Genomic DNA, 18,197 nt, shown 5'->3' with positions numbered 1-18,197 from the left:
GGTCATGATCTTGCGGTCCGTGAGTTCTAGCCCCGCGTCGGGCTCTGTGCTGACAGCTCAGAGCCTGGAGCCTGCTTCAGATTCTGTGTCTCCCTCTCTCTGACCCTCCCCTGTTCATGTTCTGTCTCTCCCTGTCTCGAAAATAAATAAACGTTAAAAAAAAAAATTTAAAAAAATAAATAATGCTGCAATAAACATAGGGATGCATATATCTTTTTTAATTAGTGTTTTCCTTTTCTTTGGGTAAATACCCAGTAATGGAATTACTGAATCATATGGTAATCCAATTTTGAATTTTTTGAGGAACATCCATGTTTTCCACAGTGGACACATCAATTCACATTCCCACCAATGGTGCACAAGGGTTACTTTTTCTTCCCATTCTCGTCAACACTTGTTTTAATTTTAGCCATTCTGGCAGATGTGAGGTGATATTTCGTTGTCTTTTTAAAAATTTAGTTATTTAATTTTATTTTAGAGAAGAGAGAGAGCAGGGGAGAAGGGCAGAGGGGGAGAGAGAGAATCTTGAGCGTGGAGCCTGACACAGGACTCGATCCCATGACCCTGGAACCATGACCTGAGTTGAAATCAAGAGTCGGATGCTCAACTGACTGAGCCACCCAGGCGCCCCTCATTGTGGTTTTAATTTGCAATCTCCTGATGATGAGTGATGTTGAGCATCTTTTCATGTCTCTTGGTCATCTGGATGTCTTCTTTGGAAAAATGTCTATTCAGGTCTTTTGCCCATTTTTAATCAGTTTTGGGTGTTGAGTTGTTTAAGTTCTTCATGTATTTTAGATATTAACCCCTTATTGCATATGTCATTTGCAAATATCTTCTCCCATTCAATAGGTTGGTTGCCCTGTCGTTTTGTTGATAATTTCCTTCACTATGCAAAAAATTTTCATTTTGGTGTATTCCCAATAGTTTTTAAAAATAGTCCCAATTTTGTTCCTGTTTCCCTTGCCTGAGGAGACATCTCGAGAACAATGTTTCCATGGCCAATGTCACTGCAGTTTTGCTTTGCATTTATCTAATAACTAACGATGTTGAGATCCTTCTTGTGTGCTTATCTTCTTTGGAGAAATATCTATTTTGATCTTTGGCCAATTTTTTTTAATGTTTATTTATTTTTTAGACAGAGAGAGACAGAGCTTGAGCGGGATAAGGACAGAGAGAGAGAGGGAGACCCAGAATCTGAAGCAGGCTCCAGGCTCTGAGCTGTCAGCACAGAGCCCAACGCAGGGCTTGAATTCGTGAACCGCGAGATCATGACCTGAGCTGAAGTCGGCCGCTTAACTGACTGAGCCACCCAGGCGCCCCATCTTTGGCCAATTTTTAATTGGGTTATGTTTTCTTATTGTTGAATTGTAGGAGTTTTATTTGTGTGTTGATACTTTTAGTGGAATGGATTGATTCGTTTACAAAGAATTGTAGTCTTCTTAAGATTATCAAAGACCATAGACTTTTCCATATACCCAGGTCCCTTCTGCATCCTTCAGTAATGTTTTAAAATTTATTTCATATAGATCTAACTAACGCTTTTTATTACATTTGTTTGTAGGTATTTATCTTTTTATTATTGTAAATTATGCCAATGTTTCAATGTTGACGACCAGCAAAAGCATTTGAAATACTATGTGGTTCCAACTCAGGCCAAGTTTGGATCTGTAACCTCAGATCTACTCCAGCCATTTGCTTTACAGGTAAGGATGCTGATGTCTAGAGACGCTGAGTGAGTTACTGAAGGCCACACAGCACCTGGGTGGCAGAGATAGGCACCAAAGCCCAGGTATTCTGTCTCTGCATTTCTCCTGGATCCAGAGCTCTGCCGTCTCACCAACATCTATAAAATATGTAAGTCCAGGGGCGCCTGGGTGGCTCAGTCAGTTAAGCGGCCGACTTCGGCTCAGGTCATGATCTCGCAGTCCGTGAGTTCGAGCCCTGCATCGGGCTCTGTGCTGACAGCTCAGAGCCTGGAGTCTGTTTCAGATTCTGTGTCTCCCTCTCTCTCTGACCCTCCCCCGTTCATGCTCTGTCTCTCTCTGTCTCAAAAATAAATAAACGTTAAAAAAAAAATTAAAAAAAATATGTAAGTCCAGGAAAATGTCCTTACACGCATTGGGAACTCCTGTTCGCCTAGGGACTGGCTTCACCCATCAAGATAGGAGTTAGATAAAAATTAAACAAAAATTAGGAGAAAAGGAGAGTAAAACAATGGTTAAATGAGAGAAAAAGCAAGATGTAGACACACACACACACACACACACACACACACACACACACCTCAAACCCTCAAACCTCCAGAGCTTCCTGCCTATGAACCGAAAGGGGGAGTGCATTTCTTGGCCTTGCTGGCAGGTGTCTGCCTTCTCAAAGGCCCCACAGTCCTCTACTTCCTGAGGAGGCAGCAGCACAAAGGAGAGATACCGTCTCTCTTCTGGGTCCCAGCCATGGCTGCCACAGCCTCGGCCTCCTGGTGCCACCCTGGGGGAAAGGACAAGGTGATGTGGAAGGTGCTTGTCATCATGGCCCTGCTGCAGACACAGCTCCCAGGAACAGGTAAGGCCGGACAGATGGATGGCAAGGAACTTGCAGAAACTCTTCTTGCGTGTGTGTGTGTGTGGGGGGGGTGGGTACGTAGCGGAGGGGTAACGAGGAGCTGGCGTCTCTTTCGAAGCTGAGCAGGTTGGATCTACTCCCTTACAGCCGAGCTGGGCATCGGCTCAGACCCAGCTGCTTCAACGCACACCTGCCCCCAATACAGGTGTTTCTAGTGCTAACAGAAGAGAGGACAGTCCATGGAAGGGAAAGGACAGGGAGGAAGGGGGCAGAGGAGCGACTGAGGCAGGCCCAGTGCGGAGAAAAAGAGAGGGAGTATTTAACAGACGCTGGATGGGATGAGAACACGTCAGCCAGGCCACTTTTCGTACTGCGACGCTCGTCTCGTCTCTGCGTCTTCTCCTCGTACCCCCTGGCTGGCTCCGTCACTTGGCCTCTTTCCTTTGTCCTTTGCCAACAAAAAACACTTCTCTCGGTCAGACGGGGTCACGGCTGTGAGTCTGGCTGACTTGAAGCACCTGGACGGGGCAGGGACTGAGCAGCGATGTCCACGAAGGATGGAAGGGGCCTTCCTCGGGGCCCGTGTCTACACTCAGCTCTGTCATGGGTGTCCCTGCCCCCCCACGGCCAGGGGCTGCCCTGGGACACACCCATCGTGGCTCAGTGACTCACCCACCACCCTCACTGCAAGCAGCCCTCTATCTGAGGCCAAAAAGCTAGAGACGCTGACAGAACGTAGGGACAGATGAGAGGATGTGACCTGTTAAGTCGCCGTCGTAAGTAACAACCGACCAGTGAGAGAACTTACTCCTCACCTCATTTTCGCTCGCGGGAGCTGGGCTTTTCTAGACTCCTTTCACTCCCACCGTGTTGTCTAGGCCAAATTATGAGGACCACATGTGAAAAGAAAGACAAAATAGACTGTCTCAGGAGATTGGTATCATGGCATTTTTACCAGAAACAGGAGCAGCTGTATTTGAACCTAAAGAAACAGGAAGACAGGTCACAAACACATGTCCCTTCTCCACGTCACGGGTCACCTCAGTGTGGGAGAGCGTTTGGCGACAGTGCTGAGAGGGCAGGGGAGGCCCCTGGTGCTTCTGTTCCTGACAGGGAACATGGCACAGCCCCAGCCTGACACCTCAGGGGTTCTGAAAACTCTGTAAGGTCACAGCGTTCTTCTCGGAAGAGCCTTGTTCGGTGTGAGTCACACGGCCCTGTGAGGTGAGGGCCCCAGAGCAAGTCCCGGGCCCGTCCTGCGTGCGGGGGACAAGAGGGTCCCTGATGCCACAGTAGCCAGTGGATTCAGTGATTTCAGGGGAACAGCTGATGGCAATGGCTTCAGACCGTGGGCTTCAGGCCGCGAGGTACTTCTACGCGGTTTCCTCACCGGTCTGTTTGTGTTGGCCTCGGGGCCAAGGTAGCAGCAAACTAGAGTTAGATGAGGGGGAAAAAAAAAAAAAAAAGCTGCTTGGGTGACGGTGGCTGCCACGAGTGACAAACAAGACCCCACCCAGCAGATGAGATGCGGGCCTTGCCCAGTTCCACACACAGCGCCCAGGAGGAGGAAACAGGATGGACAGGATTTTCCATCATGCGAGGCCCCTTGCTGTGCTGGTGTGGGGACGGCCCTTTCAGCTACTCCCCTGAGAGGGTTGAGGTGAGGTGAGGAGAGACTTGGGCCTGTAAGCCCCAGGGCTGCGAATGGCATCGTGTTGCCTTTACAACTTTGCTCCGCGGAAAGGCCGCTGACAGAATTTGAGCTGAGGTCTCTCTTTTCTTGCTCAGTGAAGTCACCTATCTCCGAACTCTTTAAAAAAAAATTTTTTTTTAATGTTTATTTATTTTTGACAGAGAGACCGAGCATGAGCGGGGGAGGGGGAGAGAGAGGGGGAGACACAGAATCCGAAGCAGGCTCCGGGCTCTGAGCACAGAGCCCGACGCGGGGCTCGAACTCACCAACTGCGAGGTCACGACCTGAGCCGAGGTTGGACGCTCCACCGGCTGAGCCACCCAGGCGCCCCTCCAAACTTTTTAAAAGTCTGCCTTTTAGAGATCTTTCCATTTGCCTTTTATGGAAATGCCCAGATCGTGAGGATCAAAGCAAATAATGACCGAGCGTCTCTACGGGAGGAGGTCTCCCTGGGTGACAGTCTGCCAAGCCGGTCGCCGGGGTCTGAGGCTAGTCGCGACAAAGGTGGTGTGCCTAGCGGCAGGGGCACGCTTTTGCCTGCAGGGCCCTCAGCTACTCAGTACCCCTACCTCCCTACCCCACTGTGGCCAAGAATGCTTCCAGCTGGTCAGTGTGGCCACTGTCCTTTCTCCAGCCGGGAGATGCAGCGCGGCCCCAAACCCTCAGGAAAAGCAGGCCCCCCAGGCTGGTTTGCAGCTCTACTTTCAAGGAGATGGCTGGATGTGGTGGCAAAAGTCAGGCCAATCATAGATGGAATCCCGGTGTTGCCACTTTCCTAGCTGTGCAACGGTAGGCAGGTTACTTAACCTCTCTGGGCCTTAGTTTTCTCCCCTCTAAAGTAAGGATAACTTTCCTTGCAGAACTGTAAAGATGAGAAATGAATGTAATATGCTCGACACAGAGCAGACAGCCAATACATGGAAGCTGTATTAATTATTACTATTATTACATCACGGTCTGTTTTCTTGTTCTCAACATCTAGCAACAGGAAATGGAAACCCATGGTTAGAATTCTTAATTTGCTCTCAGCTGGGTTGTAAACAGCACTGGACATTTTCTCCATCTGTCGAAGTCCCACTCATCCTCCTTTTGATTTCTGAGCCTACAGCACAGGCACATGTGAGCGGTGGGGGGGGGGGGGGCCAACTGTGAACAAGGATCAAAGCTTGGGCAGGTCACCGGATGAGCGTTCGAACCGCCATTTTTCTTTTTTAAGACACTTATTCTGTAGGGGATACTCCCCCAAAGTGAAAACATGCTCCCAAGTGTATAATCTAAATAGTTAGGGGGAGGAAATTAGAGGGCAAAGTCCACCAGCTCGTCACTGGTCGGGATGGCCACACGGATCTCGAAGCTGAATGCTTGGCATGGGTGTCCAGTGACTGGGTATTTAAATGCAAACGTCTCGAACGCCAGATCTCTGCTTAAGCTGCTCAGGGCTGGACATGAGGGGAACTCCTAAGCGGTGCCAGGACAATGGCATTTTCACCAATATTTCGACGTCCTGTCACTGGCACTGCTCATCCAGATGAGCTGCTTAAGTTCTCTCCTTTGGCATTTCTCCCACTTGCTGGCTTAGAGACCCCACTGCTGTGAAATGTCCCCCAGAAACAGTTCTGGGAAGCTGTCGCTTAGGTAACTGACCACTGCTGTATGTTTTGAAAAATGTTTTTTTTTTTATTTTTGCCTTTGTCTTTAAAAAATAAGATTTAACTTTTACTGGATGTGCAGTCTTACTTTCGAGAGTCCCCCAGGCATCGTGTCTTGTGTTTTATTTAGAACAGTTAAGGCACTTCTTCGGGAACTGTTTTGCATTAGAGCTGTCCAAAGACACCCTTCGGGAGTCTTTTTCTCCTGAGCCATATGTACCTGTGGTCAGCTAATGGATTAAATAAACAGCGGGGACAGCTCAATATAGACTTCTTCTCTGCTCGGGCCCGGGCGAGTTCTTATTAACACTGACCTGATGGTAGATTAAATCAATTTGAGCAAACATTCAATCTGCTTAATAAAGAATCCAAACCAGTCACTTGGCACGTTAGTTGAAACAAACTGATCTGGTGAGTCACCACCTTTCTTAGCCATCCCTCCCAGCCTGCAAAAAGGAGTCTATGTTCCCCAAGGGAAAAGACACCTCAGTCTTGTTTAGAGAGGTGCCTAGCGCTTAGCGCACTGCCATGAGTTGAGTCCACACGCAATAAATACGTGTCAAATGAATTAAAGTGGGTGAACGAAAGAATTCTAGATGTTTCCATGTAATTATGTTAACTTTAATGGTTTACAAGGAATATATTGGAATGGTGTTATTTGGACTTCCCTTCTAGAGAATTTAGCATTTATTTTTTTATTTTTTTATTTTTTTTGAGAATTTAGCATTTAAATCTAAACCCACCTACCAACCAACCAAACAAAATTTGGCTGGTGGAGGGGACAGGACAGTTTGAGGAAACAGAGTGACTCAAAATGAGTTGCTGGGATGGTTTAAGATACAATCTGCTGTTATTAAAATTTTTGATATAAAATTTCCGCTATTTGTTTTTGGACCTACAAACAAGATAATTTCATATGATTCAAATAATATTATATCTCAAACATAAACGAATGAAGGAAGACGTTCGTTTTTCTGACTTGGCTTAAACCCTAAGGAAAAAGCAGAAAATAAACAAGGCTATCCACTGTGGGAGAATGTTAAGTAATAAACTTAAAAAGGAAAAAAAAACTCATTAATGAGAGGCACCAGGAGAAAAATAAGAGTTTGTGGATGATGGCAAAAATCACAGTATACAATTGCCTCAAAATATGGAAAGAAAAAAGCAGTTTAGCCAGTGTAGTCTGATTTGGTCTGAGTTACCAACTAAACGTTCCAAGTAACTATCGCTTCTCTTAATTTGAGGTATTTTCACAAAAATATCACAAACTCATTGGAGGAAGTTACACATTTTTTAAATCCAAAATCTTACAAGCTAGCCCAATAACTTCAATTTTCCTTCTTTATGTTCCATTCCAATATTTTAAAAAGAGTGTACACGAATCTTTTTATGGTTGCCATCATAAAAGCATTTCCGTGTGCTTATTTTTCTTAATAATCTATCGTGAGCATTTTTTTTTTAGGCCTAGCCTTCACGATGGTTTTTAATTGCTATGTAAACTTCCAGAGTTTATGTAACGTAGTTTCCTACTTCTTTATTGTTGGACATTGGGCTGTTTCTAATTTTTGTTATTATAGCTAAGCCTGCAAGAAAATCTTTACATACATAGCTTTAAAATTGTCTTTTGAATTATGTCCTTGGGCTAATTTCTCCCGGGTTGACAGTTAAAAGAGTAAGTTAAAGAACATTTCGCAGGATACTTTAGGCTTCTGTTGAAAACGATCCAGTGGAGGAAAGAGAACTGTTTCCTAACTCTGACCGTCTGCAAGTGTCCTGTCTTCTCTGGGGCAGCTACACAGTGGAGGGAGAGAGCGGGCCGTGGAGCTAGAAAGATCTGGATTCTGAGCTGCCGCCCTCAGAGCCTGTCCTTCCTCTATAAGATGGCGGCAGTCATGTCTGCCTCCCGCAGGGTACTGGGGAGCAGAGACGACACTCAGAAGTGCCGCTCACAAAAGGTTCCCCGAAAAGTCGTAGCCAGTCAGCATGTGGGCCCCAGTCTCGCAACCTGCAAAAGACAACAAGCGTCATTTTTCCCAGGGCGACAGCTGGATAACATCTTTCTTCTTCTCTGTCGCTAAATCGCGGGGTGAACTTGGGCAGACAGCTCTCTCCGGGCTTTGGTTTCTCATCTGTGAGATGAGAAAAGGAGAGAGTCGAACGTGCCTTGCGCCTAGCAAAGGAATTGCATGTGGTCTTGAAATTGCACTTTTTGAGAACATTTCCTTATCGGCCCCCACCGCGCTGGCATTGGCTCCCAGGATTCGGAAACTAAACTTCGACTCCGTGCGGCTCCAAATACTTTTTAGGTCTGGACTTCCACCTTTATCACAATATCTCTAACTCTCTCGCGGGAGCCTCTGGCGTGAAAAATCCAAGGACGAGGCCCAGCGTTTTCTGGCTTATTAAAACCCTTATGCTCGTGCCCTGACTGCAGATGTATCGGGGGCGGGGGGGGGGGGGGCACCCAAGGACTTGGCTGGTAAGAAGTGACTTGAAGAGAGAGCAGATTGCTGTCTGAAGCAGCGGGACTGCAGTGGGGGAGGTGTCAGGAGTTTCCACCAACCACTTTGCTTGCCTGCTATGATTTGTGCTCCTCAGCAACTGATTTTCAGCTCAAGGTGGGGGGGAAAACTAACTAAATAGAAAGCATTAGAAAACAAGGACAGGCAGGATCCCTGCCCCGTCCAGACCGCCGCTCTCTGAACGCAGTCATCCCTTTATAGTTACGAAGTGACTTCCTACACCCTTCCTTACTGGGTCCTCGTTGCCATCCTATGCGGGCAGCACATGAAGCAGTAGAATTCTCTCTTTGTGAACACAGACAACGAGGCGCCGAGCTTTGATGACCTGGCCTAAGAGTAGAGCGAGGCCCCAAAGCCGGTTTCTCTGACAACCTTGTCCCGTGTATACATTCTCGAGTGTTCTCTGCAGCCTCTTTCCCGGGTGCTCGCTCGTCATTTGACAATGTCATACCCCTGGTGACTGAACTCTGAGGCCGACCTGTGAAGGCGTTCCTTTTAATAAGCATCCTTTACTGTTTTCCTCTCAATTTTGGAAGAAATAATAATTTTGATGCTGTATGTCCTCGTGTAATAGGCTTTTTTTTTTTTTTTTCTGCCGAGTGTACGAAATATTCGGTAGTTGATACGGAATTATGCTTCTCTCTGGCACGTTACTACAATTCTGAGCTCGGGTTTCCCACAGATTTGGTAAAATCCTTCTTCTCTGTTTCACTGTTAAGAAATAGAGCTGTTTGGGAGCTTGTCTTGGGAGGGATGGCCCTCAGTTTGCAAACGACACAGGTCTGTGTGTTCGCCTTCCGCAGCCCCGCCGCCCTACGTGTATGTGAAAACCAAACGTGTAAAGCTAAATGAGGTTAAATCGTATTTGAGAGGTTTAGATTCTAAGTAATAGCCTGTAATTGATCTGTTGGATAAAAACGTGTCTTCATACAGTGTGTAAGGTTTTATGTGTGAGATTTTAAAGAACAGTACAGTGTTACACACAGACTGAGTGGAGATTGGTTTTTTTGGCTTGTTTGTTTTTGTGAAAATCCTCAAGGAGTGGGGGAATTGCCTTTGAATGACAAACGTCTGTGAGCAGTCTTCAATGATTTATGCCCTGAGTCCCCTTGCATTTGCTTGAGCTGAGCTCAGGGAGGGCAAACCCTTTTGCTGGTGACTGGAGCAAAACAAATCAAGTTAAGAAATCCGCTGCAGAGAAAAGTACGTGAAGCATTGAAGAACCACCTATGTGAATTTCTGGTACCTTCCCAAAGCTGGCCGGCAGGACGGCTGGGACAGGAGTGTTCAAGAGCTTCCACAGGACATTTGCAGGGCGCTGGGCTAAGAGTGCATTGCCTTTGCAAGCCTTGGGGTTTGGGGAGGACAGCCCAGAATGTAAGCCGACGCCACCATTTAGGATATAACAAATGCCTACTTCTCTCTGTCGCTGTAGATACTAGAAACTCAGCGCTGCGTTTCTGTGTTTCGCCAGGTCCCCTCCATGCGATACCCCCGCCTGGGTCTAAGACATAATGTGACGGCCCCTGAGTTAGAACTGCCCTTTCATCATGCGGGCTGAGGGTGGTGATGGAGAATTGGAGAGAAGAGGTGTTAGGGGGGAAAGAATAGAAAAAGACAACCTGGGGTGCCTGGGTGGCTCAGTCGGTTGAGCCTCCGACTTCGGCTCAGGTCACGATCTCGCGGTCCGTGAGTTCGAGCCCCGCATCGGGCTCTGTGCTGACCGCTCAGAGCCTGGAGCCTGCTTCGGATTCTGTGTCTCCCTCTCTCTCTCTGCCCCTCCCCCGTTCATGCTCTGTCTCAAAAATAAATAAACATTAAAAAAAAATTAAAAAAAAAAAGACAGGGCCCAGAATGGCCAGAGCGACCTGCTCCAGGGAGAAGGCAGCTGTTACCAGGTGACTCCACCATGGGAGTAGCCTGTGCCCAAGCCCGGTCCTAGCAAACGTGTGTGCCAGTGCGTGCTGACCCAAGTGCTCTGGTGGGGGTGCAGGCGCCCGTGCCCTACTGTGCATGTGCTGGTGTGGGATGCCATGTGCGAGTGTGTGTTTGTGTGTGTGTGTTCTGGTGTGTTCCAGTGTGTGCGTGCATGCACTGGTGTCCAGCGTTCATGCACTGCTGTGCCTGGTGTGCGTATGTGCCCATCTGTGCACTGACGGACACGTCCCGGGCACGTCCTATGTGTTTCCGTGTGCACCAGGGACTGGCTTGGTGTGCCTGGCACGTTGGTCGGACTCACAGTTGGCAATCTAGGGAGGTGCACACTAGAGCTGAGACGTCTCTGCGCACCTTCCAGAGATTCTGTGCCGGAGGGGGGCGAGAAGTCCAGACTAGAATCGCTAGGATCCTGGAGAGGAGGGGTGGCCTCCTTATAGATGCAGAGACTCCAGGTCCCCCAACTCCCCTCAGAACGTCCCCACCTCCCGACGTGAGCCTGCTGTCTTTCCTTCACGCCGTCCTGTCCTTCTTCCTCCCAGCTCCCTCCACTAAGACGCTGACTGCCTCCTGTGGAAACCCGTAGGCCCCCTTCCAATCAAGCCCAGATATGCGTGACTCTCCTGGGCCCGCTCTTACCCGTTTGTTACCAGCAGTCAGGTGACAAAAGAAGGTGGAAAATGTACTGTTCTCAGAACTCAGAATTAAAAACCCAACCCAGAGAGTTCCCGATGGTGAGTGTTTCGCACAGTGGAAGCCCAGTACGAAAACAGTTTCAGGAACTTCCCCGTCAGCAGAAAGCGTCGCGAGCTCCCCCAGTTCTCACCAGTTCTTTCCACGGTGGCCATCTTCTGTGTTTTGACTAAAGTTGTCCAAATGCGTGTGGTGCTTTTCTTTGTTTATTTCTGCCCTCGGAATAGAATGGCAAGCAATCCAACCAGGTGGGTTTGGCCTACTTTGGCCATCGAGAGTTGGTGGCGCCAGACCGACAATTATTTTTAATATCTGATTGTTCAAACAGATACTTGAACAATCTGATGGTTCAAACTTTTGATTGTTCAAAAGTCCAGGTCAGCTACTGGACTTAGCAATGAGTAAATAGTAACCAAGCACATCTCCTGCACCCAAAGTCAAACAACCAGTCCTACAGATGGTTGGCCAAGCAGCCCAGTGACCAGGCCAGTGTCTTAGAGATGCCCACTGAGTCACTGAGAGCCCGTAAGTAAAAGAAAAGCTTCCCTGGCCCAGTGGGTCACGTTGTCTCAAAGTCTTAATTTACCCACAGGCCTGCTTCTGTACGGTCTGGCCTAATTGTCGTCATTTTGTGAGCCTGTGCTAATTTCCACGCTGAGTTTAGTAGCAAAGGAGGGGTATATCGGGAGATACCACCCAGGGCCGTTTTGAGTTAGGCCAGAGCGCTTCAGAAATTCCCCCTTTGATGTCCTCAGATTAGAGAGAAATCTTTGTCTTTTCTCCCACTTAACTATCAATGCTTCAAAGCTCAGACCTATATAAAATACACACATGCTTTCTGGACAAAATGAATCTTGTCCGTTTTCTTTGGATTTTAGTGGGAACAATAAAGATTGAGCTACAAAAGGTTGGCAAAGAGGATTATTCTTTTTCTTTCTATTAAGGGTAGAGGCTTCAAAAAGAACAGCTCAGAAAGTCAAATAATTGTATCCACTGCAGCTCACCTATCCATCTCCCTGCTGACCTGGTGTGTGAAATCCCCTTTAAAAAGTTGGCCAGCTCTCACCTGCCCATTGCAAATGCTGTATTGTTAAATGCTCCCATACATAATTCCACAAGGGAGGCTGCTATAAAGCAAATTCCTTCCGTTTCAACAGAGCGCACCTCGTCAAGGATAGCTCTTTGGGGTGAGGGGAGGGGTGCCTCTAATTTTCAAAGCTTTGTCATCTCATCTTGGGGAGGGAGCTGCTTGGAAACCTCAAATGGGTTGTGAATAAAGTTATAATCACTAACTCTTGCAATCTAAAGGGCCCAGCAGGGGAGAGAATGTGGAAGGGAAGATTTAGAGAACAGTTTTTATCTTCAATTTCTTGATTTCGTTTATTTGGAAAAAGCAACATCTGTTAGTTTCTAGCTATGGCTCTAAACACAAAGTCTCAGCCTTGAAGTTGATCGAATCCCTAGTTTGTTCTCAGACCATAGCTTCCTCAGAAGATTCCTGTCAGCCATTTTGAAGAGCACAAAATGTCTCCTCTGCACCAAAGAATAAAGAGAGGATTTGGCTCTTTAGGCATTTTTAATTTGGGGGTTGAACATCTTTTAGCAGCATTCAAGCCGGGAGTGATTTCAATTAAAAAAGAAGAAGAAGAAGAAGAAGAAGAAGAAGAAGAAGAAGAAGAAGGGGTGCCTGGGTGGCTCAGTTAGTTGAGCATCCAACTCTTGATGTCGGCTCAGGTCATGACCCCAGGGTCGTGGGATCCAGCTCTGCATCAGGCTTTGCACTGAGCATGGAGTCTGCTTAAGATTCTCTCTATTTTTCCCCTCTGTCCCCTTTCCCCCACTCATGCTCTCTCTCTTTGTAAAAGAAAGAAGGAGGAGGAGAAGGAGGAGGAGGAGAAGGAGAAATCTACCTTCCAAATTGGCCAGTCATCTCAAACTCAGTACAGAGTGGTGACCCAAGGAAACCTGTATTGTGCTTCTGGGTCCTGGGTCCTCTCTAGGGCATCCTCTCTATGGTCTTGGATAGTCATCCTGTGGGTTCGCTCAAACCCATGGTCTTTCTCCAAGTCTGACCCAGCGTCATCGCCAATCTCTTTTACTACCTCCGTTCCCTCTCTCGAAGGTTTAAAAAACCCTTTTAGAGAGAATACACAAGTCACATGTAATTGGATTTTGAATTATGCAAATTCAAAATAATGCAATGCAAAAAATTAATGTCTCAATTTAAGTGCACTGTTAAAAATAATGTGACTTTAAGTTTGCGCTTATTCTTATGAGAAATTAATTTCGCAAAGTCGTCAAGCATGCGCCTCGCATGTTGTTTAACTGCCTTGTAATCAGAAGTGGCTTGTGGTAATATGATTAGGTTGGGGTGGGGGGGGTCCAACGCTGCCAGTGAATTTTACCTTCAGTGACAGGAAGAGTAGATGGAACCTCTCTGGGAAGTCTTTCTATGTGTGGCTGGCCTGATGTGACAGAATCACAGAATATTTGAGCTGGGGAGGATAGATATCTCCAAGTTCCACTTGGAGATTTTACCAGGGAAGAAACGCTTGCCTAAGAAATCAATAAACCAGCTGAATGTCACGTAGAAAGTATGTGGCAGAGTCAGCACTTGAACCCAGGACTTTTGGATTCTTACTCCAGCCGTCAGTCCTCTGGGCCTTCAGGTTGCCATGTTGTAAGTAAATGGAGCTTCCTGAACTGGCCGCTTGGGTCTTAGGTGCCCATGAAGATGCATGGCACGTTGGAATGGCGACCACCAGGAGCTCAGGTGACTGGGTGGTGTTAGCTCAGCCTGCCTATGAGGCCCTGACGGTGGCCGACCGGCCACCTCTATGAGCAGAAAACATGCTTAGAAGCGTGTTATCAAATCATTTAGGAATGGATGGATTTGTTTTCTAATTTAGCAATTTTCATCAGTGTACGTTTTCACTTATTGGATTTCCATAGAACGAACATACCTATTTAATTTTCTTTTTAAAAAAACGTTTACTTATTTTGAGAGGGAGAGAGAGCACAGGTGGAGAGGGCAGGGAGAGAGAGAGGGGGAGAGAGAGAATCCTAAGCTGGCTCCACGCTGTCAGCACAGAGGGGCTCCATGTTGCGAACCGTGAGATCACGACCTGGGTTGACATCAAGTTGGATGCTTGGTTGACTGAGGCACCCAGGCGCCCCACGTTTAATTTTCTTAAAGAGGGACATGCCCAGATTTTCCTTTCGGTTGTTCCCCAACCTAGTGTGAGCAGGACGGATTCTTAGGACTTGGGAGGATTTCCCTTCAAGGGTTTTCTGCTAATGCCATTTCACCCGGGATTCCCACCCTCCTGCCGGGCACCCCCCCTCGGGAGGGAAAAGAAAATGCCTTTGTGTGGCTGAATCAGTGGCATCTCTGACTCCTCCGCTGAGGTTGTCCAGGGCCTGCGGTGACCACAGGGACAGTGACCCACTGATAGAAGATTCTGGCAGCCAAACTTGCCTCTTATAGTGACAGGGCATCTGTTAGGTTAACCTGGTTGGGGAGAGAAGATTAAAGCTAATGAGAGACATTCAAGTAATTTTCCTGTTTAGTGAAGAGAGTGTGTTTTAACGATATGTTTCATTGTCAGAAACATTATCAGAGGTTGAAAGAAAATTCAGAGCAGAGTCATGCGCCTTACTTCATCCTGAATGTGTTTTCTGTGCAAGCAAGACAATGCTGCTTGTAACAAGTCCCAGCCGCCGAGCTCCAAGAACTCACAAGGGCTGATGGATGTCTGGCTGGTTTAGTGAAGTGACAAGCAGCAAGAACAGCTAACACCTGTTGAGAGGAACTCGCTCGCTGTGTGTTTTTCACATGTTTTAGGTCAACCAATCTTGTGGCACTTTTATTGGTCTTCGTTTTGCAGGTGGGGGGACGGAGGCTCGGCGGCGTGTGGGTAGCACAAACCGGAGCTGGGCTTTGACCCCAGGCAGCCTGCCCCTCCCCCTCCTCCACAAACCGTATTGCTTCTGGGTGGGGGATAAGAGCCTGGATAAGGGAGGAGCTGAGGGCTGCTTGCCACCCTCAAGGGTGATGGATGGAGAAGGGAGTTGCAAAGGGCAGGTCCGGTGGAGGCAACACAACGTCCCCACCTGAGGAAACCAGCAAACACCTGCAAATGTTCTCGGTAGCCCCCCACCCCAATCCCTGGACCCTCCTTCCCCACTCTCAGGGTGGGTCCTGGGGTAGAGAGCCTGGGGGCATCTTCCAATCAGGGCCCTCGGGACCCTGATGCACAGCCTGCCCCCACGCCCTGCTGGCCTGGTCTGGTCCTGACGACGCTTCTCAACTTCTCCTAAGACTATCTGGCAAGGTTCTCTCTACGATGGCTCAGTTTATTTGTTTTGAACGCTAATTGCCATTCGCCATGATGCGGCTCAATGAGGAAAGGGAAGAGGCATGTTAACATGCGATAAAGACACGGGTCTTTGCCACCAGGCATCATTAAGGGAAGGACACTTGCAGCTTAAGACATTCATTTCCTACCTGGGTGACCGTCGAGCCCCTGCTGAAACGGCCGGCAGAGATGCCGATTGGGGGGTTGCCGAGCCAGCTCTGTCTCCTCCCTCCCTCCGGAAAATGGAAGAAGTCTGTCAGAAGGGAGGGTACCTCCCATCTCGGGAGCACCGGGGTTGCCCTTTAGAAAAACATCGCCAGCACATTCTGCGATCTCGAAATGAATCTGAATGGTAATTCAAGCTTCGGGGCTTGTTCTGGACTTTAGACAGTGTCTCTGTCTGCTCCAGAGCCTCCTTTCTCCTGCTCCAAATCTGACATCTTGGCTCCACCATAGCAGTGGCCTCCATTGGCAGGAGGAGAGGCCACGGTGGCAGCTGGGGCTGGCCCCTCCTGCCCTCCGTGTGGTCTCCTTGGCTGGGGAGGGAAGAAGAAAGAGTTATGTTTCCAGGTCACAGCTGCCAGGGGCCCCAGCTGTGAGGCAGGGCGGTTCTGGTTTTGTTCTGAGTAAAGAAATGCTTCAAGCATGTTCTCCTGGGGAAGAGTCACTAGAAATTGGCCACTTCTCTCGGTAGCTTTCTGCAGTCAATGAGCGTTTGAGAAACTGGATTAAGGTCCAGCCCTGACTTGCCAGGAAAGTGTGTTTCAGTCAAGAATACATTCTCATTCTAGTGAGACCTGTTTGTTTACACACAGGTGGATAGGGGACTAGGGATGACCTTGATTTTCTCTGTTGTTGCAAAAAAAGTGTGTGTGTGTGGTTGTGCACGTGTACACATACGTGTGAGAGAAAGAGGGGGGCAGGGGTGGGAATTAGGAGTCAGGGAAGGTACAGGAAGATGTACCCAAAGGGTATTCATGAGGGGCACTTGGGTGGCTCAGGCGGTTGAGCATCTGACCCTTGATTTCAGCTTAGTTCCCGATCCCAGGGTCGTGCGATCAAGCCCCGCATCAGGCTCCGTGCTCAGGGTGGAGCCTGCTGAAAATTCTCTCCCTCCCTCTCTCTCTGCTCCTTCCCTGCTTTCATGCATTCTCTCTCTCTCTCTCAAAGTAAAATATTACAAAAAAAAAAAAAGCCTAAACAAATAAATGAAAGGGCATCCATGAGAGAAAAAAAATACAATCTCACGATTCCTTTTCTTTTTGTTAGCAACCATTAATCTGGCACATGGTCTTCCTTCAGGTAGGGGCCACTGTCTCTTTTTGTGAGGAAGCGGCCCTGTAATGCGTGAGAAGGACTGGGCTTGGTGCCCAGGACCTAAGTGCCCGATACATGCCAGCTCTTAAGGTCGCTGCACTGTGCTCTCCTTGATTGCTGGCCCATGTCGTCATCCGACTCTTGTATTATTAATGAACTGTTCGTGTAGTGACACGTCGCTTTTCCAACGGAAGGATTCTTGACACAGGGATTTGGGCATTTGTTTCTTTGTGCTCCCCGTACGCCTGAGGTGTGAACCACTGGGGTCCCTCCGATGACACCCAGCGTCAAGCAGTGCTCAGCAAACTTTTTCTCGAAAGGACCAGATAGTAAACATCCTGGGCTTTACGGGCCACGTGGTCTTTTTCACAACTACTCAACTTGGCTGGCAGAGCGCAAGAGCGGCCACGGACGATATGTAAACCCACGAGCGTGGTGATGTGCCAACCAAACTTTATTTACAGAACCCACAGCCCCTCAGATCTGGCCACAGGCCACACTTTGCCAACCCCTGGTTAAGAGCAATGATCAGAAGTCAGATGCTTGGGCCCAGACTCACCTTCACTACGTCTTAGGCCCGGTTTTCCATCTCTGGGTTTGAAAGGAGACCCCAACAGTAAAGGTCTGCCCCCCCCTCCCCCCGGAGTCTCTATTCTCAGGATCTCAGCGCATCACAACATGTGGCTCAGCCGTGCTCAGAACAGTTCTGCTCTGCGCAACAAGCCTTTACGGGCAAGAAAGGCGAGCGGTTACGCGAAAGCATGTGTGTCTGAATCGCCAGAAGTGCTTCGAGATCAGCAGATACAAGTTCATTAACAGCACATGGACACGTGGAGGCCACTTCTCTAATTCACGCCAGAAGCTCGGGTCATAACGAAAGGGTGGCAGATGGCGTTTTAAACCTTCTATCACCCTCGGAATTGGGTTGAGTTTGGAAGTGAAAATCCAGCGTCCTGTTACTTAAGGAAAGACAGAAGCAGACAAGAATTAAAGACCAACAGAGTTTGGCTCCAAGTGGGAAGAATTATTGGGGGACGATAAAGCATTGTGTGATGTCCAGCTTTTGTCCCTTGGAAACCGGAAAGCTGTATCGTCGATGCTGTCTGCCTGATCGTCCTCGCCTTCTCGTTGTAACGGGAGGCACCGTCCTCTCAGAAGCAATACTCTCCTTTGGGCCATGAGTAAAATAAGTCGAATCCAATCTTTCATTTCATGCCACGGAGAGTATTCCTCCAGTGTGGCATAGGAGATAGAAAGTCACCCAGGGGAAACCAACATAGGCAGTGATCATGGGGGGAAATGGGGTACCAAGAACCCATGCAGCCCTTGAAGGAGAAGCCCTCTGTGGGTGCGTGATCATGTGGACGATTAAATCATACTTGGCCGTTTTGCCAAATGCTTTTACGTAAATTCTTCGTGAAAAATCTACAGCCCTCTGGGATGTTCCAGCAGACCTCCCTCTTACTGG

General features: G+C 48.1%; 1 protein-coding gene across 2 annotated transcripts in view; it reads left to right on the top strand.

Moving 5' to 3' along the window:
* The first annotated feature begins 2,361 nt into the window (after positions 1–2,361).
* The window catches only part of CD247 (CD247 molecule), a 73,075-nt gene continuing 57,239 nt past the window's right edge, over positions 2,362–18,197 (top strand). Inside the window, exon 1 of one of the 2 annotated variants that reach the window (XM_060643413.3) lies at positions 2,362–2,562. In XM_060643413.3, the coding sequence (XP_060499396.1) occupies positions 2,454–2,562 (109 nt within the window). In that variant the 5' untranslated portion in view covers positions 2,362–2,453. The remainder of the gene's footprint in view (positions 2,563–18,197) is intronic. The other variant, XM_060643414.3, reaches the window with a different exon arrangement.

The sequence above is a fragment of the Panthera onca genome, chromosome F1 (assembly GCF_046562875.1).
Source record: "Panthera onca isolate mPanOnc1 chromosome F1, mPanOnc1 haplotype 2, whole genome shotgun sequence".
Taxonomy (NCBI): Eukaryota; Metazoa; Chordata; class Mammalia; order Carnivora; family Felidae; genus Panthera; species Panthera onca.
The sequence above is the reverse complement of the archived record's forward strand: the minus strand, read 5'-3'. Positions and strand labels throughout refer to the sequence as shown.